The sequence below is a fragment of the Nyctereutes procyonoides genome, unplaced genomic scaffold, assembly GCF_905146905.1.
Source record: "Nyctereutes procyonoides isolate TBG_1078 unplaced genomic scaffold, NYPRO_anot_genome, whole genome shotgun sequence".
Taxonomy (NCBI): Eukaryota; Metazoa; Chordata; class Mammalia; order Carnivora; family Canidae; genus Nyctereutes; species Nyctereutes procyonoides.
The window spans coordinates 50,639,064-50,666,051 of record NW_026575125.1 but is presented as its reverse complement, the minus strand read 5'-3'; the positions used below and the strand labels follow the sequence as shown (position 1 = coordinate 50,666,051).

The 26,988-nt window shown below is 40.0% G+C and overlaps 1 protein-coding gene and 1 pseudogene across 1 annotated transcript; both read left to right on the top strand.

Annotated features, from left to right (window-relative positions):
- The first annotated feature begins 10,235 nt into the window (after positions 1 to 10,235).
- On the top strand, positions 10,236 to 11,047 carry LOC129518393 (60S ribosomal protein L7-like). Its single transcript, XM_055338519.1, has one exon. The coding sequence runs from the start codon at positions 10,236 to 10,238 to the stop codon at positions 10,977 to 10,979; it is 744 nt and encodes a 247-aa protein (XP_055194494.1). The 3' UTR covers positions 10,980 to 11,047.
- A 4,986-nt stretch (positions 11,048 to 16,033) lies between these two features.
- On the top strand, positions 16,034 to 16,611 carry LOC129518488 (60S ribosomal protein L19-like; annotated as a pseudogene).
- Positions 16,612 to 26,988: the final 10,377 nt, after the last annotated feature.

The following is a 26,988-nucleotide window of genomic DNA, read 5'->3' as shown; positions in this document are numbered from 1 at the left end:
GATCCTGCGCTCCCCCCGGGATGGGCAGAGGCGGGGACAACACAGGACAGCAAGAACGCTCCTGCCACCAGGTGCCCCCAAGCTGTGCAGATCACCGCCCCCTGCCCCCGGGAGCATCCAGGCCCCTGCAGACTGGGAGACTGTGGTAGTTACTGCGGGAGCTGACTCCAGGGCTGGAGAGCTGGCCGGCGCCAATGTGGTTGTTCCTGCTGGCGTCACCCTGTGCCTGGGAGAGGCGGGGCCGCCAGGGAACAGGGGCCTCACCGGGTAAACAGCTCCCACTGAGCCCTGCACCTGGCAGGGCTGAGAATCAGCACAGCAGGCCCCTCCCCCAGGAGACCAGCTCTGGCCCCTCCCACAGAAGGACAGGGGAAGAGCACGTTCTTGGCCAAGCAGGCGCTGGAAAGCTCCAGAGGAAGTCAAGGGATTTACATAGAACCAGAGGATACCCCGCCTTGTTTTTTTTTTTTTGTTGTTGTTGTTGTTCTTTGTTTGTTTTTCCCTTCTGTTTTCCCTTTTTTTCTTCCTTTTTCCAGTACAACTTGTTTTTAGCCACTATGCACTGAGGTAAATGACTAGAAAGAACTCACCACAAAAGAAAGAATCAGAAACAGTACTCTCTCCCACAGAGTTACAGAATTTGGATTACAATTCCATGTCAGAAAGCCAATTCAGAAGCACAATTATAAAGCTACTGGTGGCTCTTGGGAAAAGCATAAAGGATTCGGGGATCCTTAGGTAGCTCAGCAGTTTGGTGCCTGCCTTTGGCCAGGGGCCTGACCGTGGAGTTCCAGGATCAAGTCCAGCACCTGGCTCCCTGCGTGGAGCCTGCTTCTCCCTCTGCTTGTGTCTCTGCCTTTCTCTCTCTCTCTCTCTCTCTGTCTGTCTGTCTATCATGAATAAATAAAATCTTAAAAAAAAGAAAAGCATAAAGGATTCAAGAGACTCCATGCCTGCAGCATTTAGATCTAATCAGGCCAAATTTAAATATCAATTAAATGAGATGCAATCAAAACTGGAGGTCCTAACGATGAGGGATAATGAGGTAGAAGAACGAGTGAGTGACATAGAAGACAAGTTGATGGCAAGGAAGGAAGCTGAGGAAAAAAGAGAAAAACAATTAAAAGACCATGAGGAAAGGTGAAGGGAAATAAATGACAGCTTCAGAAGGAACAATCTACATTTAACTGGGGTTCCAGAGGGCACCAAAAGGGACAGAGGACCAGAAAGTGTATTTGAACAAATCATAGCTGAGAACTTCCCTAACCTGGGGAGGGAAACAAGCATTCACATCCAGGAGATAGAGAGATCCCCTCCTAAAATCAATAAAAACCGTTCAACACCTCGACATTTATTTATTTATTTTATTTATTTATTAATGAGAGACACAGAGAGAGAGAGTGCAGCAGAGACACAGGCAGAAGGAGAAGCAGGCTCCATGCGGGGAGCCTGACACGGGACTTGATCCCGGGTCTCCGGGCTAAACCGCTAAGCCACCTGGGCTGCCCAACACCTCGACATTTAATAGCGAAACTTACAAATTCCAAAGATAAAGAGAAAATCCTTAAAGCAGCAAGAAACAAGAGATCCCTAAACTTTACAGGGAGAAGTATTAGGTTATTACTCACTATATTATTTTCTCTTCCTTATGATTTTCTTAATAGCATTTTCTTTTCTCTACTTTATTATAAGAATACAGCATATAAAAAAAGAATACAGCATATAATACATGTAACATGTAAAATATGTGTTAATCAATTATTTATGTTATCAGTAATGCTTCCAGTCAAGAGTAGGCTATTAGTAGTTAAGTTTTGGAGAAGTCAAAATTTAGTCACAGATTTTCAACAGCACAGGGGTCAGCACTCCTAACCCTCATATTGTTCAAGGGTGAACTGTATTATTGCTTTATCTTCTGAACTTTGTTGCTTTTGATAAGCCTGCTCTCAGTAACCATTCTTTAAGAGATATTCTGTCATTTCTGTCTGGCTCCTCTTCAGACATTATTTTTTTACCACAATGTGTCTGTGCACAGCTTTCTTTGTATTGTCCTGCCCGAGATTTGTTGCAATTCTTGAATTTAAGTATTCACGTTTTTCATCAATAAAGGAAAGCTATCAGCCAATTACTCTTTTAATTTTGCTTCTCTCTCATTTTCTGCATTCTCTCCATCTTGAAATGAAATTATATTTATGTTAGATTTCTCATTCTATCTTTTATTTTTTAATTTCTCATAATTCCCACCCCTTTTGCTCTCTCTCTATTGTATTATGAGTAATTTCTTTACATCTACTTTTCAGATCACTAACAGTATCTTTAGTTTTATTTTGCTATTTAACTTGACCACTAATTTTTTTAATTGAAAATTGCATTTTTTTTATTCTAGAAAGCCTATTTCGTTCTCTGAAAAATTTACCTAGACTTCCAACTAAAAGTCCTGGCCATGACAATCAGACAAGAAAAAGAAATAAGAGACATCTATAATAGTAAAAAGAAGTTAAACTGTCACTATTTATAGCTGACATGATACTATATACAATGCAAAATCCTGAAGACTCCATAAAAAAACTACTAAGGGTAATAAATGGATTCTGTAAAGTTATAGGATACAAAATTATTACACAGATATCAGTACCCTTTCTGCACACTAATAACAAAGAAGCAGAAAGAGAAATTAAGAAAACAACATCATTTACAATTGCACAAAAAAGAATGAAATAACTAAGAATAAACTTAAAGAGGTGAAAGACCTGTACTCCAGAAACTACAAAACACTGATGAAAGAAACTGAAGATGACACAAATAAATGGAAAAATATTCCATGCTCATGGATTGAATGGAAAGAATTAAAAGTGTTAAAATGTCCATCTTACCCAAAGGAATCTACAAATTCAATGCTATCCCTATAAAAACATCACTAATATTTTACACAAAACTAGAATATTAGAATTTGTATGGAACCACAAAAGACCACGAATGACCAAAGCAATACTGAGAAGAGCAAAGCTGGAGTCATCACAATTCCAGATTTCAAGGTATACTACAAAGCTGTAGTAGTCAAAACAGTATGCTACTGACACAAAAATAGACACATAGATCAGTGGGATAAATAGAGAACCCAGAAGTAAACCCATTATTATATGGCCAATTAATCTATGACAAAGAGGCAAGAATACACAATGGGAAAAAGACAATCTCTTTTGGTGCTGAGAAAACTGGAAAGCTACATTTGAAAGAATGAAACTGGACCACCTTTTAGCACCATATAAAAAAATAAACTAAAAACAGACTAAAGACTTAAATGTGAAACCTGAATCCATAAAAATCCTAGAAGAGAACATAGGCAGTAAGTCATAGCAACATCATTCTACATATGTATCCTAAGGCAAGGGAGACAAAAGCAAAAATAAAATATTGGGACTATATCAAAATAAAAAGCTTTTGCACAGCAAAGGAAACCCTAAAAAAACAAAAAGGGAGCCCACTGAATGGGAGAAGATATTTGCAAATGATATATCTGATAATGGGTTAATATCTAAAACATATAAAGAACTTATATAACTCAATACCAAAAAAACCCAAACAATCTGATTTAAGATGATCAGAGGACTTAAATAAATGTTTTTCCAAAGAAGACATTACAGACGGCAAACAGACACATGAAAAGATGCTCAACAGCACTAATCATCAGGGAAATGCAAATCAAACCACAATGATATATCACCTTACACCTGTTAGAATGACTAAAATCAAAAAGACAAGAAAGAAAAAAAAAGTGTTGGCAAGGATGTGGAGTAAAAGGAACCCTTACACACTGTTGATATGAATGTAAATTGGTACAGCCACTGTGGAAAACAGTATGGAGGTTTCTCAAGAAATTAAAAATAGATATACCATAAGATCTAATAATTCCACTATTGATTATTGACCCAAAGAAAGTGAAAACACTAATTTGAAAAGATATATGAACCCCTATGTTTATTACAGCATTATTTACAATGGCAACATATAGAATCAATCTGTGACAATCGATAGATGAATGAAGGAGAATATGCTATGTACACACATACACAATGGAATATTACATTGCCATATGGATTATTCCATTTGAGCCATCATGGATAGACCTAGAAGGTATTATGATAAATGAAATAAGTCAGACAGAGAAATACAAATACTGTATGGTTTCACTCATAAGTGGAATCTAAAAAACAAAAGAACAAACAAACAAAAAGCAGAATCAGGCCTATAAATGTGGAGAACAAACTGGTGATTGCTAGAGGGGATAGGAAGGGGGTAGAAGGTTGGGCAAACTGAGCAAAGAAAAGTAAGAGATACAGGGACACCTGGGTGGCTCAGTGGCTAAGGATCTGCCTTTGGCTCAGGTTGAGATCCCGGGGTCCTGGGATTGAGTCCTGCATCAGGCTCCCTTCAGAGAGTCTGCTTTTCCCTCTGCCTATGTCTCTGCCTCTCTTTCTCTCTCTCTCTCTCTCGAATAAATAAATAAAATCTTTTTTTAAATAAAAGAAAACAAAGAGATAAAGACTTCCAGTTATGGAATGAATAAGTCAGGGAATAAAAGGCACAGCATAAGGAACATAGTCAATGATATTGTAATAGTGATATACCAGGACAGATGGTAGCTACACTTCTGGTGAACACAAACAGCATAATGTATAAACTTGTTAAATCACTATGTTGTACATCTGAAACCAATGTAACATTGTGTGTCAACTATACTAAAAAAGAGAGACAGAAAGAGACAATGCATGGACCTTGTTTGGATTCTGATTTGAATACACCAATGGTAAAATAAAGTTTACCAGACAACCAAGGAAATTTGAAAATTGACTGGAAATTTAATGACATTAAAGAGTTAGTGGTAATTTTTAGGTGCTATAAGGTGTATTGCTTTTGGATTTTTTAAGCCTTTTAGGGGGGCTACATATTAAAATATTTATGAATGAAATTATATGATGCCCAGGATTTGCTTCAAAGCAATCCAGTGTTGATCACATTTTTGAAAATTGCAGAGAGTAGGGAGACCCTAAGTTTGTCTCATCACTTGAATACAACTATATAGTTATCAAATCATTATAAATACCTGAGAAATCAATCAGAGGTCTGAGAAAACAAATACTGCAAGTCTACAGGTAGAAAAGTGACCATCTTTTGGACATTTCTTTTAACATGCAGACCAGAACATACCCAGGATCTAGTTTTGTTGTTGTTTCATTTTCTTTCTTCTTTTCTTTTCTGGACAAAATGACAAGATGGAGAAATTTACCCCAAAAGAACAGGAGGTAGTACTCATAGCCCAGAATTTAATCAATACAGATAAAAGTAAGATGTCTATACTAGAATTTAAAACAATGATTATAAGGATACTAGCTGGGCTTTAAAAAAACATGGAAGATACTAGAGAATCCCTTACTGTAGAGATAATAGAACTAAAATTTGGTCAGGCTGAAATTAAAAACATTATAAATGAGATGCAGCACAAAGTGGAGGCCATAATAATAAGGATGAACAAAGCAAAACAGTGAATCGGTGATACAGACAATAAAATTATGGGAAATAATGAAGCAGAAAAGAAGGGGGAAAGAAAACTATTAGAACACAACGGTAGACTTAGGGAACTCAGTGATTTTATATAGTAAAATAACATTCATATTATAGGAGTCCCAGAAAAAGAACAGGAAAGGTAGGCAGTTTTTTGTTTTTGTTTTTTGTTTTTGTTTTTTGTTTTGTTTTGTTTTGTTTTTTTAGGGGGCAGAAGTTTTATTTGAAAAAATTACTTCCCTAATCTGGGGAAGGAAATAGGCATTCAAGTCCAAGAGGTACAGAGAATTCCCCTCAAAATTAACAAAAATAGTTCAACACAGTGACATATCATAGTGAAACTTGCAAATTACAAAGATAAAGAAAGGGCAGCCCGGGTGGCTCAGCGGTTTAGTCCGCCTTCAGCCCAGGGCCTGATCCTGGAGAGCCGGGATCGAGTCCCACGTAGTCAGGCTCCCTGCATGGAGCCTGCTTCTCCCTCCGCCTGTGTCTCTGCCTCTCTCTCTCATTCTCTCTCTCTCTCTCTCTCTCTCTCTCTCATGAATAAATAAACAAATAAAATATTTTAAAAAAACAAAGATAAAGAGAAAATTCTGAAAGCAGCTTGGGACAGAGGTCCTTAATCTACAAGGTTAGACACATAAGGCTGGCAGCAGACCTGTCTACAGAGAGCTGGCAGGCCAGAAAAGACCGGCATGATATATTCAACATGCTAAAGGGGAAAAATATGTAGCCAAGAATACTGTATCCAGCAAGGCTGTTATTCAGAATAGGAGAGATCAAGAGTTTCTAAGACAAACAAAAACTAAAGGCATCTGTGAACACTAAACCAGCCCTGCAAGAAATATTCAAGGTGACTGAGCAGAAAGAGAGATCAAAAGTAACAAAGACTAGAAAGGAACAGAGACAATCTACAGGAAAAGCAACATTACAAGTAATACAATGGCACTAAGTTAATATCTTTCAATAATTACTCTGAATGTAAATGGACTAAATGTTTCCATCAAAAGACATAGTTTATCAGAATGGATTTAAAAAAAAGACCCATTGATATGTTGCTTACAAGAGATTCATTTTAGACCCAAAGACACTCCCAAATAGAGACAGAAGGGGAGAGAACCATTTACCATGCTAATGGATATCAAAGAAAGCTGTAGTAGCCATCCCTATATCAGACAAATTAGATTTTAAACCAAAGACTGTAAGAAGATATAAAGAAAGACACTATATCATAATAAAGGTGTCTGCCCAACAAGATCTAACCATTGTAAATATTTATGCACCTAACTTGGGAACAGCCAAATATAGAAATCTACTAATAAGAAACTTAAATTCCTTGATAATAATACAATAATAGTAGGGGACTTTAAGATCCCATTCACAGCAATGGACAGATCATCTAAGAGATCCACAAGGAAACAAGGACTTTGAATGACAAACTAGACCAGATGGACTTGACAGATATATTCAGCTCATTTCATCCTAAAGCAGCAGAATACACTTTCTTTTCAACTGTACATGGAACATTCTCCAGAATAGATTATGTAGTGGGTCACAAATTAGGTCTTAACTGGTACAAAAAGACTGAGGTCATATTATGCATATTTTCAGACCACAATGCTATGAAACTTGAAGTCAACCATTGAAAAAAATTTGGAAGGACCACAAATAGATGGAGGTTAAAGAACATCCTACTAGGGATCCCTGGGTGGCGCAGCGGTTTGGCACCTGCCTTTGGCCCAGGGCGCGATCCTGGAGACCCGGGATCAAATCCCACATCGGGCTCCCGGTGCATGGAGCCTGCTTCTCCCTCTGCCTGTGTCTCTGCCTCTCTCTCTCTCTCTCTCTCTCTCTCTCTCTCTCTCTCTCACTATCATAAATTAAAAAAAAAAGAACATCCTACTAAATAATGAATAGGTCAACCAAGAAATTAAAGAAGTTAAAAAAATACATGGAAGCAAATGAAAATGAAAACACGACAGCTCAAAACCTTTGCGATGCAGCAAAGGTAGTCTTAAGAGGGAAGTATATAGCAATACAAGTCTATCTCAAGAAGCAAGAATAGGTTCAAATACACAACCTAACTTTACACCTAAAGAAGCTAGAGAAAGAGCAGCAAATAAAGCCTAATTCCAGCAGGAAAAGGGAAATAATAAAGATTAAAGCCGAATTCAATGATAAATTTAAAAAACCAGTAGAGCAGATTAATGAAACTAGGAGCTGGTTCATTGAAAGAATTAACGAGATTGATAAACCCCTAGCCAGATTCATCATAAAGAAAAGAAAAAGGACCCAAATAAATAAAATCATGAATGAAAGAGGAGAGATCACAACCAGCACTGTAGAAATACAAAACAATTATAAGAGAATATTATGAGCAATTCTGTGCCAACAAATTAGGCAATCAGGAAGAAATGTATAAATTCCTAGAAACATGTAAACTACCAAAACTGAAACAGGAAGAAATAGAAAATCTTAACAGACCCATAACCAGGAAAGAAATTAAATCAGTAATCACAACCTCCCAACAAACAGGAGTCCAGGGCCATATGGCTTCCCAGGGGAATTCTACCAAACATTTACAGAAGAATTAATACCTATTCTTCTGAAACTGTTCCCAAAAAATAGAAACAGAAGGAAAACTTCCAAACTCATTCTATGAAGCCAGCATTACCTTGATTCCAAACCCAGACAAAGACCCCACTAAAAGGAGAACTACAGATCAGTATCCCTGATGAACACAGATGCAAAAATTCTCAAGAAGATAGTAGCTAATTGTATCCATAGTACATTAAAAGGATTATTCACCATGACCAAGTGGGATTTATTCTTGGGCCTCAGGAGTGGTTCATCATCCTTGAATCAATCAACATAATACACGACATTAATAAAAGATAGGATAAGAACCATATGATCCTCCTAATAGATGGAGAAAAAGCATTTGATGAACTATAGCATCCTTTCTTGATAAATACCCTCCACAATGTAGGGCTAGAGGGAACATAACTGAACATCATGAAGGCCATATACAAAAGAACCACACATAATATCATTCTCAACAGGGAAAAACTAAGAGCTTTTCTCCTAAGGTCAAGAACACAACAGAGAAGTCAACTCTCACCACTATTGTTCAACATAGTACTGGAAGTCCTAGCCTCAGCAATCAGACAACAAAAAGAAATAAAAGGCAAACAAATAGGCAAACAAGAAGACAACCTTTCACTCTATGCAGACAACATGATACTCTATGTAGAAAAAAGCCAAAAGATTTTACAAAAACATACTAGAAATTATACAGGAATTCAGTAAAGTCAGCGGATATAAAATCAATGCACAGAAGTCTTTTGCATTTCTATACACTAACAATAAAGTGGCAGAAAGGGAAATTAAGAAATAAATCCCATTTATAATTGCACCAAATCCCATAAGTTACCTAGGACTAAATCTAGTCAAAGAGGTGAAAGTCCTGCACTCTGAAAACTATAGAACACTTATGAAAGAAATTGAGGAAGACACAAAGAAATGGAGAAACGTTCTATGCTCATGGATTGGAAGAACAAATATCGTTAAAATGCCTGTACTACCCAAAGAAATATACGCATTCAATGCAACCCCTATCAAAATACAGCAGCATTGGGATCCCTGGGTGGCGCAGCGGTTTGGCGCCTGCCTTTGGCCCAGGGCGCGATCCTGGAGACCCTGGATCGAGTCCCGCGTCGGGCTCCCGGTGCATGGAGCCTGCTTCTCCCTCTGCCTGTGTCTCTGCCTCTCTCTCTCTCTCTGTCTGACTATCATGAATAAATGAATAAAATTTAAAAAAAAAGAAAAAAAATACAGCAGCATTTTTCACAGAGCTGGAACAAACAATTCTAAAATTTGTATGGAACCACAAAAGACCCCGAATAGCCAAAGTAATGCTGAAAAAGAAAACCAAAGCTGAAGGCATCACAATTCTGGACTTCAAGCTGTATTACAAAGCTGTAACCATCAAGACAGTATAGTACTGGCACAAATACAGACACATAGATCAATGGAACATAATAGAGAACCCAGAAATGGGTCCTCAACTCTATGGTCAACTAATCTTCAAGAAAGTAGGAAAGAATAACCAATGGAAAAAAAGACAGTCTCTTCAACATATAGTGTTGGGAAAATTGGACAGACACATGCAGAAGAATGAAACTTATACTATACACAAAAATGAATTCAAAATGGATGAAAGACCTAAATTTGAGACAGTTATCCATCAAAATCCTAGAAGAGAACACAGACAACAACCTCTTTGACCTCAGCCACAGCAACTTCTTGCTAGACAAATCTCCAGAAGCAAGAGAAATGAAAGCGAAAATAAACTACTGGAACTTCATCAAGATAAAAAGCTTTTGCACAGCAAAGAAAATAATCAACAAAACTAAAAGGCAACAGACACAATGGGAGAATATATCACAAATAACTTATCAGATAAAGGGCTAGTATTCAAAATCTATAAAGAATTTATCTAACTCAATACCCCCAAAAACAAAAAATCCAATCAAGAAATGGGCAGGAACTCTCTTTCACCATACACATAGATAAACTCAAAATGGATGAAAGATCTAAATGTGAGACAAGATTCCATCAAAATCCTAGAGGAAGCGCGCATGCACCGACTTCCTCTTTTTCCGGCTGGAACCATGGAGGGTGCAGAAGAGAAGAAGAAGGTTCCTGCTGTGCCGGAAACCCTTAAGAAAAAGCAAAGGATCTTCGCGAAGTTGAAGATCAAGCGTCTGAGAAAAAAGTTTGCCCAAAAGATGCTTCAAAAGGCAAGGAGGAAGCTTATCTATGAAAAGGCTAAGCATTACCACAAGGAATACAGGCAGATGTACAGAACTGAGATTCACATGGCTAGGATGGCGAGAAAAGTCGGCAACTTCTACGTGCCTGCAGAACCCAAGTTGGCATTTGTCATCAGGATCAGAGGTATCAATGGTGTGAGCCCAAAGGTTCGAAAGGTGTTGCAGCTTCTTCGCCTTCGCCAGATCTTCAATGGCACCTTTGTTAAGCTAAACAAGGCTTCAGTTAACATGCTAAGGATTGTGGAACCATATATAGCATGGGCGTACCCAAACCTGAAGTCAATGAATGAATTGATCTACAAGCGTGGTTATGGCAAGATCAACAAGAACCGAATTGCCCTGACAGATAACACATTGATTTCTCGGTCTCTTGGTAAATATGGCATCATCTGCATGGAGGATCTGATTCACAAGATCTATACCGTTGGAAAACATTTCAAAGAAGCCAACAATTTTTTATGGCCCTTCAAATTATCTTCTCCACGTGGCGGAATGAAGAAAAAGACCACCCATTTTGTAGAAGGTGGAGATGCTGGCAACAGGGAAGACCAGATCAATAGGCTTATTAGAAGGATGAACTAAGGTATCTACCATGATTATTTTTGTAATCTGGTCAGTTAATAAATGACTACTTTCAAATGGAAAAAAAATCCTAGAGGAGAACACAGGCAACACCCTTTTTGAACTCAGCCACAGTAACTTCTTGCAAGATACATCCACGAAGGCAAAAGAAACAAAAGCAAAAATGAACTATTGGGACTTCATCAAGATAAGAAGCTTTTGCACAGCAAAGGATACAGTCAACAAAACTAAAAGACAGCCTACAGAATGGGAGACGATATTTGCAAAAAACATATCAGATAAAGGGCTAGTTTCCAAAATCTATAAAGAACTTATTAAACTCAACACCAAAGAAACAAACAATCCAATCATGAAATGGGCAAAGGCATGAAGAGAAATCTCACAGAGGAAGACATAGACATGGCCAACATGCACATGAGAAAATGCTCTGCATCACTTGCCATCAGGGAAATACAAATCAAAACCACAATGAGATACCACCTCACACCAGTCAGAATGGGGAACATTAACAAGGCAGGAAACCAGAAATGTTGGAGAGGATGCGGAGAAAAGGGAACCAACCCTCTTACACTGTTGGTGGGAATGTGAACTGGTGCAGCCACTCTGGAAAACTGTGTGGAGGTTCCTCAAAGAGTTAAAAATAGACCTGCCCTACGACCCAGCAATTGCACTGCTGGGGATTTACCCCAAAGATTCAGATGCAATGAAACGCCGGGACACCTGCACCCCGATGTTTCTAGCAGCAATGTCCACAATAGCCAAATTGTGGAAGGAGCCTCGGTGTCCATCGAAAGATGAATGGATAAAGAAGATGTGGTTTATGTATACAATGGAATATTACTCAGCCATTAGAAATGACAAATACCCACCATTTGCTTCAATGTGGATGGAACTGGAGGGTATTATGCTGAGTGAAGTAAGTCAATCGGAGAAGGACAAACATTATATGTTCTCATTCATTTGGGGAATATAAATAATAGTGAAAGGGAATATAAGGGAAGGGAGAAGAAGTGTGTGGGAAATATCAGAAAGGGAGACAGAACATGAAGACTCCTAACTCTGGGAAACGAACTAGGGGTGGTGGAAGGGGAGGAGGGCGGGGGGTGGGGTGAATGGGTGACGGGCACTGAAGGGGGCACTTGACGGGATGAGCACTGAGTGTTATTCTGTAAGTTGGCAAATTGAACACCAATAAAAAATAAATTTATTATAAAAAAAAGAAATGGGTAGAAGACATGAACAGACATTTCTTCAAAGAGGACATACAAGTGACTAACAGAGACTTGAAAAAATGTTCAACATCACTCAGCATCAGGGAAATACAAATCAAAACCATATTGACATACCACCTCAGACCAGTAAGAATGGTTAAAATTAACAACTCAGGAAACAATAGGTATTGGCAAGGATATGGAGAAAGGGGAATCCTATTACACTGTTAGTGGGAATGCAAACTAGTGCAGCCACTCTGGAAAAGAGTATGGAGGTTTCTCAAAAAGTTAAAAATAGAATACCCTAAGACCTAGCAATTGTACTACTAGGTATTTATTCAAAGGATACAAAAATAGTGATTTGAAGGGACACATGCACCCCAATGTTTATAGCAGCAATGTCCACAATAGCCAAATTATGGAATGAGCCCAGATGTCCATCAACAGATGAATGGATAAAGAAGATGTGAGATATATGGAATGGAATATTACATATTATATATATTATATATAATGGAATATATTATATATATAATGGAATATTAGTCATCAGAAAGAGTGAGATCTTACCATTTGCAATGACATGGATGGATCTAGAGGGTATTATGCTAAGTGAAATAAGTCAGTCAGAGAAAGACAAATACCATATGATTTCACTCATATGTGGAATTTAAGAAACAAAACAGATGAACATAGAAGAAGGGAAGGAGGGCAGCCCCGGTGGTGCAGTGGTTTAGTGCCGCCTGCAGCCCGGGGTGTGATCCTGGAGACCTGGGATCGAGTCCCACATCGGGCTCCCTGCATGGGGCCTGCTTCTCTCTCTGCCTGTGTCTCTGCCTCTCTCTCTCTCGCTTTGTGTCTCTCATGAATAAATAAGAAATAAAATATTTAAAAAAATAAAGTCACAGAAATTTTTTAAAAATTTAAAAAAAAGAAGAAGGGAAGGAAAAATGTAGTAAGATTAAAAACAGAGGGAGGCAAACCATAAGAGACTCTTTAGTATAGGAAACAAACTGAGGGTTTTGGAGGGGAGATGGGTGATGGGCATTAAGGAAGGCACTTGATGGAATGAGCACTGGGTGTTATATGTAACTCATGAACTAAATTATATCCTTGAAAATAATAATAATAATATACTCCATGTTTACTAAATTTAACCTGAATTTTTAAAACTGCATGGAATTAAACACATACAGGCAGACAGACACACATGAATACAAGTAAATATGGGGAAATCTGAATAAATTGAATTATAACAATGCTAAAATCTTGATTATGATGTTGTGCTATAGTTAACATGCTGTCACCCTTAGGGGAAACTAGGTAGAAGGTACACGAAATCTTTCTGTATTTCTTAAAACCATATGTTAATCTGCAATTATGTCAAAATAAGCTTAGTTTTGAAAGAACCATAAATAATGTGGTATATTCATACAATGGAATATTACTGATCAATAAAAAGGAATGAGGTGATGATCAATTTCCAGAATGTCCATGTGAGGAATGCTGTGAGCCCTCTTCTCAGGGAAAAAGACAATTTCACTGCTGAAAAGTGTTTTATTTTACTTTTTTAAGATTTTATTTATTTATTCATGAGAGACACAGAGAGAGGCAGAGACAGGCAGAGGGAGAAGCAAGCTCCTCATGGGGATCCCGATGTGGGACTCAATCCGAGGACCCCGGGATCATGACCTGAGCCAAAGGCAGATGCTCAACTACTGAGCCACACAGGTGCCAATGAAAAGTATTTTAAAAACAATCATTTAAGTCCCTGGAAATTGTTCTAAGGATATACACTAAACGGAGAAACATTTATTTTTTAAAAAGTTGTGACAGTGTCTGTGGCATTTGAGCCTTACACACTCCCTTATCAACACCCCAGCTCCTACCCTAGTCATGTGCAGTCAAGACAAGCCTCCCTCTCCATCTGGCTCTCATTCTGGTACTGTGGTTTTGCCTTTGGAGGGACAGACCACCAATATCTCTCATCTCTCCAAGATTCATGTTGCAGATGTCTATTTTGGGCAGACAGTGACAAGAAAACAAGTCTCTTTCCCCAACCCAACCCCAACCTCTGCTGATAAAGCAGAGGCTTTACTCCAGATATGACAGACTGAGAAATCTGGGACTCAGATGTCCCTGTTTCATCTTGTTTAGAGGGTAAATGGGTAAGTTAGAATGAACTACTGTCCCATCTGTAAGCCCTGCTCATAGAGCAGTAGTGCCACTCTGGAAAAATCAGACCATGGCCCCTGCCCCCATAGCTGTATATTGTCACTGAGGTTTTGCCCAGGGCAGAGACAGAACACAAGAACTGATCAGTTTGTAGCTCTGTCCAAGGAAACTGACATTGGAACAGAGCGTGAGGAAGTTCAGGTCTAACGGTGTTGTTGAAAACAAAGGCGATCTTGGTGGTGAGCAACTAAAAGGAGGCTAGCAGTTCCAGAATACTAAAAGCAAGAAGCAAAATGATATACCATCTAGAAGTTTAACAAAGATACACAGGCAAAAAAAAAAAAAAACAGCTAAGAAGAGTATACCTGACAACTGGTAGCCACAAAGATTGCTAACACCTTGCTCCCACAAAGAGTCAACTTTTACCAGATCAGACCACAGCAATTTATGCCCCAGAGTAACATCAAAATCAACAGAACAATCAGATAGCAATTAGTTGAGGCTAGCAACTTGGTGGGATAGCAATAGAGACAGACCAGCCCAGGCACTTGAAGAGACTGTGAACTTATTCAAGGCTCTGCCTCCGAGGAGTAACCTTTTTTTTAAGATTTATTTATTTATTCACAAGAGACAGAGAGTCAGAGACAAAGGTAGAGAGAGAAGCAGGATCCCTGCAGGGAGCCTGATGCGGGACTCAATCCCAGGACCTTAGGATTACACTCTGAATGGAAGGCAGACACTACCTCTGAAGAATAATCTAACAGGTGGGATACTGTGGGGGAAATAGAAGCTGAAACATCAAGTCACTAAACCATAACCAAGAAAACAAGCAAAAAACAATAAAATACAGTCCCAGAGGAGGAAGGGGATCAGTAGCCAGGAATGCTATGATGTATTATCTAAAATAACCATTTTTCCAAAAATATTACAAAATATGCAAACAACAGGAAATTATGACCCCTAAACAGGAAATAAAGCAGGCAATACAAATTGGCATTAGGGGGGCCTAGATGTCAGACTTTGCAGACAGATTTCAAAACAGCCATTAAAGGTATATTCAAAGAACTAGAGGAAACTGGGGTGCCTGGATGGCTCAGTCAGTTGAGTGTTTGCTTTCAGTTCAGGTCGTGATCCCAGGGTTCTGGGGTCAGCCCTGCATTGGGCTCCCTGCTCAGCAGGGAGTCTGCTTCTCCCTCTCCCTCTGCCTCTCTGCCATTCTTGTGCTCCCTCTCACACACTCTCTCTCTTTCTCAAATAAATAACTAAATAAAAATCTTTAAAAAGAACTAGAGGAAACTCTGATTTAAAAAGTAAGGTAAGATACACCTCAGTGGCTTAGTTAAGCATCTGCCTTCAGCTCAGGTCATGATTCCAGCCCTGTATCAGGCTCCCTGCTCAGTGGGGAGTCTTACTCTCTCCCCGCCTAGCTTGTTCTCTCTCCTTTCTCTTTCTCTCTCTCTCTCTCTCTCAAATAAATAAATAAATAAATAAATAAATAAATAAATAAAATCTTCAAAAAATGAAAAATAAAAAGTAAGAAGCTATGATGACAGTGTTTCTTTAAGTAGAAAATATTAACAGAGATAGACATTATTTTTTAATGAACCAAATGGACATTCTGTGGTTAAAAAATACAATAACTAGCCTTTCGGCACTGTGGCCACAGCCATGAGTATGCTCAGGCTTCAGAAGAGGCTTGCTTCCAGTGTCCTCCGCTGTGGCAAAAAGGTCTGGTTGGACCCCAATGAGACCAATGAAATGCAAACTCCCATCAGCAGATACAAAAACTGATCAAAGATGGGCTGATTATCTGGAAGCTTGTGACTGTCCATTCCCGAGCTCGGTGCCAGAAAAATACTCTGGCCCACTGGAAGGGCAGGTATATGGGCATTGGTAAGAGAAAAGGTACTGCCAATGCTCGAATGCCTGAGAAGGTAACATGAATGAGAAGGATGAGAATTCTACGCAGGCTGCTCAGAAGATACCGTGACTCTAAAATTGACCACCACATGTATCATAGCCTGTACCTGAAAGTGAAGGGTAACATGTTCAAGAACACTTGGATTTTCATGGAACACATTCACAAGCTGAAGGCAGACAAGGCTCGCAAGTAGCTTCTAGCTGACCAGGCTGAGGCCCACAGATCCAAGACCAAGGAGGCCTGCAAGTGCCCTGAAGAGAGGCTCCAGGCGAAGAAGGAGGAAATCATCAAGACTCTGTCCAAGGAGGAAGAGACCAAGAAATAAAACTCCCTCTCTCTTGTCTGTACATAGTGGCTTCAGCATTAATCAGATCAGTAATTCAATAAAACAAACCTTTATCTGCCAAAACAATACAATAACTAGAAGAGAAAGTTCACTACAGGGGTTCAAGAGTAAATGGAGCTGATAGAAAAAAAAGAATTTATGAACTTGTAGATAAATCATTAGAGATTGTACAATATGGAAATCAGAAAAAAAAGAAAGAAGAAAAGGTAACAGAACCTAAGAGAAATGTGAGATACGATTAAATGCACCAATATACATGTATTGGGAGTACCAGAAAGAGACCACAGAAAGGATACCTAGAGATAATGACTGAAAACTTCCCTAATTTGATTTAAAACATTGACCTACACATTCAAGAAACTTTATGAAGTTCAAGTAGAATAAAGGCAAAGAGATCTACACCCACACACATCATAGTCAAAATGCTGAATGACAAAGTCTAAGAAAAAAATCTTAAAAGCAGCAAGAGAGAAATAAATCATCACATGCAAGGGGTCTCTTGTAGCTGAATTTTAATCAATAACAATGAAGATCAGAAGGCAGTGAAATGACATATTCAAAGTACTGAAAGAAAAAAATCAAGAAATTTATATTCAGTAAAACTGCTTTTTCAATTTGATGTTTTAAATTTATTTTAGAGTGAGAGAGAGTCAAAGTGAGGGGAGGGGCAGAGGGAGAGGGAGACAAGTGGATTCCCCACTGAGCAGGGAGCCCAACATGGGCCTTGACCCCAGGACCCTGAGATGATGACCTAAGCTGAAATCAAGAGTCGGATGTTCAACTGACTGAGTGCCCCAGGTGCCCCAAAAACTATTTGTTTAAAATGAAGAAAAAAATAAGACATCTCCAATTTGGTAGTTATTCTAAATGTAAACACGAAGTTACTTTATGAGAGCAATTCCATTCTTAGGTATATAGCCAAGAGAAGCTTTTTAAAAAATATGTCTACACAAAGATGTGTACATGAATATTCATAGTAGCATTATTTATCTTAGCTAAAAGGTGGAAACAACCTCAATATCCACCAGCAAATGAAATAATAAACAAAATGTTCTATATCCATACAATAGAATATTATGGGGCCATAAAAAGGAATGGAGTACTGATACATACTACAAAATGGATGAATCTTGAAAACATTATACTAAGTGGAAAAAGTCAGCCACAATAAAAACACATATTTTATGATTCCATTTATATGAAAGATCCATAATAGACAAATCTATAGATATATAAAATAGATTATGATTGCTTAGGGCTGGTGGCAGGAGCAATAGGGAGCTGAAGTGTTGTGGCTAAAGGGTACAGTGTTTTTTTGGGGGCTAATGAAAATGTTCTAAAATCAATTGTGGTAATGTTTGTACAACTCTGTGAGTAGACTAAAAACCAGTGAATTATACACTTATATGGGTAAATTGTATGGTATGTGAATTATATCTCAATAAATCTGTTACCGAAAAAGGGAATAAAATATGTGATATACATAACGATATGTAGAATATAGAAAACATTATATGACCAAAAGAAGTAGAACCCCAAGGAGTATACACTGTGTTATTCCATCTATTTGAGATTCGAAAACAAGAAAACTAATCTATTATAGTAACAGAAAACATATGCATGGTTGCCTATGGGAGCCAAGGATTAATTGAAAGTGGAAATGAAAAAACATTCAAAGTGATGGAAATGCTTTATATATTGATTTAGAGAGGTGGAAGTATGGTATATACATTCATGAAAACTCACTGAGTTGTTTATTTAAGGTAGGTGCATTTCATTGTATGTAGATTTTATTTCAATTAAGAGAGAGGGTATAGGAAACAGGAGAAAGGAAGAGAGGAGGGACAAAAAAAAGGGAGAGTGGAGAGAGCAAATACAGAAGCTATTTATGAAGTAAATTCTATATGTTTGACATCTGGTAGGTTATAAGATCAGGAAAAGGAAGGTGTCCAAAACAACAAAAGGTGGCAGAGTAATATTCTGCAAGAATATCATTGACTTTAAAGCCAGATAGATGTGCACAAGTTTCTTCCAATATCTGTGGGACCTTTTGGCAATTATCTCACTTCTCAGAGCCTTGGTTTATTCATCTATTAAAAAACCAATAGTGATCCCTCTTTTGTAAGGTTTTTACGAAGATTAATGAAATAATACATATAAAGTATCTAGAGGGTTTGATTACTATAAAACAGATTTCTTTTTTTATATAATAAATTTATTTTTTATTGGTGTTCAATTTACCAACATACAGAATAACATCCAGTGCTCATCCCGTCAAGTGCCCCCCTCAGTGCCCGTCACCCATTCACTCCCACCACCTGCCCTCCTCCCCTTCCACCACCCCTAGTTCGTTTCCCAGAGTTAGGAGTCTTCATGTTCTGTCACCCTTTCTGATATTTCCCACACACTTCTTCTCCCTTCCCTTATATTCCCTTTCACTATTATTTATATTCCCCAAATGAATGAGAACATATAATGTTTGTCCTTCTCCGATTGACTTAATTCACTCAGCATAATACCTTCCAGTTCCATCCACCTTGAAGCAAATGGGGGGTATTTGTCATTTCTAATGGCTGAGTAATATTCCATTGTATACATAAACCACATCTTCTTTATCCATTCATCTTTCGATGGACACCGAGGCTCCTTCCACAGTTTGGCTATTGTGGACATGGCTGCTATAAACATCGGGGTGCAGGTGTCCCGGCGTTTCATTGCATCTGAATCTTTGGGGTAAATCCCCAACAGTGCAATTGCTGGGTGTAGGGCAGATCTATTTTTAACTCTTTGAGGAAACTCCACACAGTTTTCCAGAGTGGCTGCACCAGCTCACATTCCCACCAACAGTGTAAGAGGCTTCCCTTTTCTCCGCATCCTCTCCAAATTTTGTGGTTTCCTGCCTTGTTAATTTTCCCCATTCTCACTGGTGTGAGGTGGTATCTCATTGTGGTTTTGATTTGTATTTCCCTGATGGCAAGTGATGCAGAGCATTTTCTCATGTGCATGTTGGCCATGTCTATGTCTTCCTCTGTGAGATTTCTCTTCATGCCTTTGCCCATTTCATGATTGGATTGTTTGTTTCTTTGGTGTTGAGTTTAATAAGTTCTTTGTAGATCTTGGAAACTAGCCCTTTATCTGATACGCCATTTGCAAAATCTTCTCCCATTCTGTAGGTTGTCTTTTAGTTTTGTTGACTGTATCCTTTGCTGTGCAAAAGCTTCTTATCTTGATGAAGTCCCAATAGTTCACTTTTGCTTTTGTTTCTTTTGCTTTCGTGGATGTATCTTGCAAAAAGTTACTGTGACTGAGTTCAAAAAGGGTGTTGCCTGTGTCCTCCTCTAGGATTTTGATGGAATCTTGTCTCACATTTAGATCTTTCATCCATTTTGAGTTTATCTTTGTGTATGGTGAAAGGGAGTTGTCTAGTTTCATTCTTCTGCATGTGGATGTCCAATTTTCCCAGCACCATTTATTGAAGAGACTGTCTTTCTTCCAATGGATAGTCTTTCCTCCTTTATCGAATGTTAGTTGACCATAAAGTTCAGGGTCCACTTCTGGGTTCTCTATTCTGCTCCATTGATCTATGTGTCTGTTTTTGTGCCAGTACCACACTGTCTTGATGACCACAGCTTTGTAGCACAACCTGAAATCTGGCATTGTGATACTCCCCAATATGGTTTTCTTTTTTAAAATTCCCCTGGCTATTCGGGGTCTTTTCTGATTCCACACAAATCTTAAAATAATTTGTTCTAACTCTCTGAAGAAAGTCCATGGTGTTTTGATAGGGATTGCATTAAACGTGTAAATTGCCCTGGGTAACATTGACATTTTCACAATATTAATTCTGCCAATCCATGAGCATGGAATATTTTTCCATCTCTTTGTGTCTTCCTCAATTTCTTTCAGAAGTGCTCTATAGTTTTTAGGGTATAGATCCTTTACCTCTTTGGTTAGGTTTATTCCTAGGTATCTTATGCTTTTGGGTGCAATTGTCAATGGGGTTGACTCCTTAATTTCTCTTTCTTCAGTCTCATTGTTAGTGTATAGGAATGCCATTGATTTCCGGGCATTGATTTTATATCCTGCAATGCTACCAAATTGCTATATGAGTTCTAGCAATCTTGGGGTGGAGGCTTTTGGGTTTTCTAGGTAGAGTATCATGTCATCGGCGAAGAGGGAGAGTTTGACTTCTTCTTTGCCAATTTGAATGCCTTTAATGTCTTTTTGTTGTCTGATTGCTGAGGCTAGGACATCCAATACTATGTTGAATAGCAGTGGTGAGAGTGGATATCCCTGTCTTGTTCCTGATCTTAGGGGAAAGGCTCCCAGTGCTTCCCCATTGAGAATATTTGCTGTGGGCTTTTCGTAGATGGCTTTTAAGATGTCGAGGAATGTTCCCTCTATCCCTATGCTCTGAAGTGTTTTGATCAGCAGTGGATGCTCTATATTGTCAAATGCTTTCTCTGCATCTAATGAGAGGATCATATGGTTCTTGGTTTTTCTCTTGCTGATATGATGAATCACATTGATTGTTTTACAAGTGTTGAACCAGCCTTGTGTCCCGGGAATAAATCCTACTTGGTCATGGTGAATAATTTTCTAAATGTACTTTTGGATCCTATTGGCTAGTATCTTGTTGAGAATTTTTGCATCCATGTTCATCAGGGATATTGGTCTGTAAGTCTCCTTTTTTGGTGGGGTCTTTGTCTGGTTTTGGAATTAAGGTGATGCTGGCCTCATAGAACGAATTTGGAAGTACTCCATCTCTTTCTATCTTTCCAAACAGCTTTAGTAGAATAGGTATGGTTTCTTCTTTAAATGTTTGATCGAATTCCCCTGGGAAGCCATCTGGCCCTGGACTCTTGTGTCTTGGGAGGTTTTTCACGACTGCTTCAATTTCCTCCCTGGTTACTGGCCTGTTCAGGTTTTCTATTTCTTCCTGTTCCAGTTTTGGTAGTTTGTGGCTTTCCAGGAATGCGTCCATTTCTTCTAGATTGCCTAATTTATTGGTGTATAGCGGTTCATAATATGTTTTTAAAATCGTTTGTGTTTCCTTGGTGTTGGTAGTGATCTCTCCTTTCTCATTCATGATTTTATTAATTTGAGTCTTCTCTCTCTTCTTTTTAATAAGGCTGGCTAATGGTTTATCTAGCTTACTAATTCTTTCAAAGAACCAACTCCTGGTTCTGTTGATCTGTTCCACAGTTCTTCTGGTCTCAATTTCGTTGAGTTCTGCTTGAATTTTAATTAACTCTCTTCTTCTGCTGGGTGTAGGGTCCATCTGCTGTTTTTTCTCTAGCTCCTTTATGTGTAAGGTTAGCTTTTGTATTTGAGTTCTTTCCAGTTTTTGAATGGATGCTTGTATTGTGATGTATTTCCCCCTCAGGACTGCTTTTGCTGCATCCCAAAGATTTTGAACGGTTGTATCTTCATTCTCATTAGTTTCCATGAATCTTTTTAATTCTTCCTTAATTTCCTGGTTGACCCTTTTATCTTTTAGCAGGATGGTCCTTAACCTCCACGTGTTTGAGGTCCTTCCAAACTTCTTCTTGTGATTGAGTTCTCATTTCAAGGCGTTATGGTCTGAGAATATGCAGGGGACAATCCCAATCTTTTGGTATCGGTTCAGACCCGATTTGTGACCCAGTATGTGGTCTATTCTGGAGAAAGTTCCATGTGCACTTGAGAAGAATGTGTATTCAGTTGAGTTTGGATGTAAAGTTCTGTAGATATCTGTGAAATCCATCTGGTCCAGTGTATCATTTAAAGCTCTCATTTCTTCGGAGATGTTGTGCTTAGAAGACCTGTCGAGGGTAGAAAGAGCTAGATTGAAGTCACCAAGTATAAGTGTATTATTATCTAAGTATTTCTTCATTTTGGTTATTAATTGATTTAAATATTTGGGAGCTCCCACATTCGGGGCATATATATTGAGGATTGTTAAGTCCTCTTGTTGGATAGATCCTTTAAGTATGAGATAGCGTCCCTCTTCATCTCTCACTACAGTCTTCGGGGTAAATTTTAGTTTATCTGATATGAGGATGGCTACCCCTGCTTTCTTTTGAGGACCATTTGAATGGTAAATGGTTCTCCAACCTTTTATTTTCAGGTTGTAGGTGTCCTTCTGTCTAAAATGAGTCTCTTGTAGACAGCAAATAGATGGGTCCTGCTTTTTTATCCAGTCTGAAACCCTGCGCCTTTTGATGGAGTCATTAAGCCCGTTCACGTTCAGAGTTACTATTGAAAGATATGAGTTTAGTGTCATCATGATATCTATTCAGTCCTTGTGTTTGTGGATTGTTCCACTGAACTTCTTCTTAAAGGGGCATTTTAAGAGTCCCCATTAAAATTTCTTGCAGAGCTGGTTTGGAGGTCACATATTCTTTCAGTTCCTGCCTGTCTTGGAAGCTCTTTATCTCTCCTTCCATTTTGAATGAGAGCCTTGCTGGATAAAGTATTCTTGGTTGCATGTTCTTCTCGTTTAGGACCCTGAATATATCCTGCCAGCCCTTTCTGGCCTGCCAGGTCTCTGTGGAGAGGTCTGCTGTTACCCTAATACTCCTCCCCATAAAAGTCAGGGACTTCTTGTCTCTAGCTGCTTTAAGGATCTTCTCTTTATCTTTGGAATTTGCAAGCTTCACTAGTAAATGTCGAGGTGTTGAACGGTTTTTATTGATTTTAGGGGGGGGATCTCTCTATTTCCTGGATCTGAATGCCTGTTTCCCTTCCCAGATTGGGAAAGTTTTCAGCTAGGATTTGTTCAAATACATATTCTGGCCCTCTGTTCCTTTCAGCGCCCCAATTTAACGTAGGTTTTTCTTCCTCAGGCTGTCGTTTATTTCCCTTAATCTGTCTTCATGGTCTTTTAATTGTCTGTCTCTTTTTTCCTCAGTTTCCCTCTTTGCCATCAACTTGTCTTCTATGTCACTCACTCGTTCTTCCACCTCGTTAACCCTCGTCGTTAGGACTTCTAGTTTGGATTGCATCTCATTCCATTGATTTTTAATTTCTGCCTGATTGGATCTAAATTCTGCAGTCATGAAGTCTCTTGAGTCCTTTATGCTTTTTTCTAGAGCCACCAGTAGCTGTATAATAGTGCTTCTGAATTGGCTTTCTGACATTGAATTGTAATCCAGATTTTGTAAATCTGTGGGAGTGAGGACTGTTTCTGATTCTTTCTTTTGAGGTGAGGTTTTCCTTCTAGTCATTTTGCTCAGTGTGGAGTGGCCAAAAACAAGTTGTATTGGGAAATGGAGAAAAAGAGAGGAGAGAAAGAAGGAAAGAAAAGAGAAAAAGAAAAAAGGAAGAAAAAAAGAGAAGAAAAAGAAAAAGGGAAAAAAGGGTGGGGGAAGCGAACAGAAATCAAAAAGCAAAAAAAAAAAAGGGAAAAAAAACCACGGGGGAGTATCTTCTGATTCTGTATACTTTAAGTCCCTTGACTTCCCCTGGAACTTGTCCGTCTAGCTCGTCTTCTCGGGGAGGCGCCTGTTGTGCTGATTTTCAGGTGTTAGCGCTTGGGGGAGCTGCTCTGCCCCCTGCCTGGTGCAGGGCTCAGTGGGGGTTGTTTACCCCGTGAGGCCCCAGGAGGAACAACCACAGTGGCGGCGGCCAGCTCTGGAAACCTGGATTCAGCTCCCGCAGTAGCTACAGACCTCTCCGTCTGCAGGGGCCTGGATGCTCCGGGGCGGGGCCGGTGATCTGCTCAGCTCGGGGCAGGAGCGTCCTTGCTGTCCTGGGCCCCCGCGGCCTCTGCCAGTCCTGGGGGGAGGCCGGATCCTGGGCTGTGTCCCGGCGCCCTGTGCTCCGGGGCCTGCGCTGTGGGATTCGCGCTCCCGGCAGCGCAGCCGCCTCTCTGCGGAGCCGCTGCCGGAGCCCCTCTGAGTTGCTCCCGGGTCAATGCGTGCGCGTGCTGCAGCCCTTTAGGGAGCTCGGAGCACTCTCCCCCGGGCGCAGTTGCTCTGTTAGTGTCCCAGGGAGCCTGAGGGCATCCCGCCCTCCTGAGGTCCTGCTCTAACTCCCTGCGAGGCCTTTCCGCCTGGGAAGATTGGTGAAGCTCCTGCTTCTCCGGGATTGGGCTCCCCTGTCCTGGGGGCACTCGCCCCGGCCTTAGCCCGGCTCCTCGCGGGGACCCTCCCCCTTGGATGCCTTTTGTTTATTTCTACCCCCCTCCCCCCGCCCCGTCTTCCTACCTTGATAGAAGGGCGAACTCTTCTCACTGTAGCATTCCAGCTGTTCTCTCTTTAAATCTCGGGCTGAATTCGTAGATTTTCAGGATGATTTGAAGGTTATATAGGTAATTTGTTGGGGACAGGTGATTTGGGGACCCCACTTTTCCGCCATCTTGCCCCTCCTCCTATAACTCAGATTTCTGACTTTGCCCTTAGATAGGTCAAGCCCTTTATCTAGAACAAGATAAAGGTCTCAGATACAGGGAGGAGTTGTACAAGGGATACCCAAAGAAAGAAGTAGATAGTGAGGATGAGCAGGAGTTTTCCAGCATAATGAGGGGTACACTTGAAGCTAGGATGAACATTACGAGATCTACTTCTAGAAACCCTCTCCCAACCCAATTCTCAAGCTGGGAGGTGGGATGCTAGTGGTATCACCATTCTGTCAGCTCATACTCAGAGAGGCATAAACTCTTCAAACCTGTCTTCTTATTTCTGCCTGGATGGTCAGACCAGTTTTCTGGTGCTGTAGATAAAGGGGCACTCTCTCAGAGAGCAATGGGATATTTCCCTGAGGTCTGTGGGGAAGCCCACATCTTTTGCATCAGATCAAGAACCTGCACCCTTTTCCATCCATGCTCTAGTGCCCAAAGTCATGCAGAGCCCAGAAGGTGGGAGATGGGCTAATACACATTTCTCCCAACTCATGTACCTCTGAGCCAGAGCTACCTGACAAAAAGCAGAAGTTGAGTCATGGTTTATGGGTTAACTTCAAGGCAGACTTGGGAAGGATCATATTCTTAGATCTTGAGATGGGTGCTTGGGGATCATAGGGGGCTTCAGGCTGGTGATTTTGAGGCTGAGAATGCTCTGAGAGAAATCATTCCATTCTCAGTGTCTTAAATGCCTGGATTTTTTTTCCTGTTCACTCTCCACATCCCTAGAAGAGGTCTGAGGGGTGGGGGAGTCTGGATACAAGCCAAAGTGGGTGCCAGTACTTTGCAGTTATGGCCTGAACCTCTCCAGTATCATAATCTGACAGGTTATTTCCTGCCTCTCTCCCAAGAGATAGCCATGTTCCTGGCAGCATTGGAGAGAGGACTAGGGGTGGCTATAAGATGCTGGGGAAAGTGGCCAATAATTTGGAGGTCTCACAGCCGTTTTTCAGAAGTCACCTCAGGTGAGGAAAAGTAACCTTATTTACCATGGAGGGGGCAGCAGAGGCCAATTTACAAAACCCTTACCCTAGACTCAGAACTCCTGGGTTAGAATCTGTTTGTGTTTGTGCATGGAGCCATATCTGGGTTCAGCTCAACGCCAGGCAGTATGACCTCCCGGTAGGCCAGTACAGACCTGACTCAATGTAGGGAGTGGAGGAAGTCCAAAAAGCAACCAGAGAAATCAGAGAAGAGGAATGGCTCCAGGGCAGTGGGATAGCCTTGAAAACCCAAAATGCCACAATAGGTAAGTCCAAAGCATGGTAAGGGAGGAGGGCAGTTATTTATATATAGTCAGTTTTTACTATGTGCACAGATATCTCTCCTTCCCTAACTGACTTTCACATAGAAACATTCTTATCCCACTTCTCATATTCTAGGCTGAGCTCTCCTAGCCTAGAACTCCTGCTCAGAATTATTGCTTCAACTCCTCTCCCAGATCATTCTAGCAATGGCTTTTTCCCACATCCACCATACTGGCCTCTCTGGACTGGAAAAGCTAACTTCTTAACCTTTATGGTCCATAAATTTAGGCTACCCAATTCAGGGACCCTAGGGAGAGTTTCACCCTTCCCCTAGGTATACCAAAAAGGATGAGTCATTGGTCATTTCTTGGGGAAGAGGGAGAGTCTGGTAACTAGTGCTAGTTTGATTAGTTACTAACTCAGAAGACATCGGCCATCTACATTCTGCAAATGAGCTGAAAGCCAGAAACACTCGTGAAAGATAGGTCATTTTTGGAGGAGTCCAGAAGCAAGCTCAGACTTCAGAATGGAAAGGGATAGCCTGTTAACTGACATAGCAAAGCACACAATGGCATACACTTAGGAGGCCACATAGCTGATAAAGTAAACAAGTACAGCTATAAGTCTAGACCAACTCGTGAAGGTGCTGAGCTTCCCTGAGATACATCCTAGGGAAGTCTCATGTGCTTTTCCTCCTAAAGTTCCAGACCATGTGTCAGGTTCAGA

Excerpts from the sequence above, each read along its gene's own strand:
- LOC129518393 (XM_055338519.1), top strand. The coding sequence starts at position 10,236 with ATGGAGGGTGCAGAAGAGAAGAAGAAGGTTCCTGCTGTGCCGGAAACC.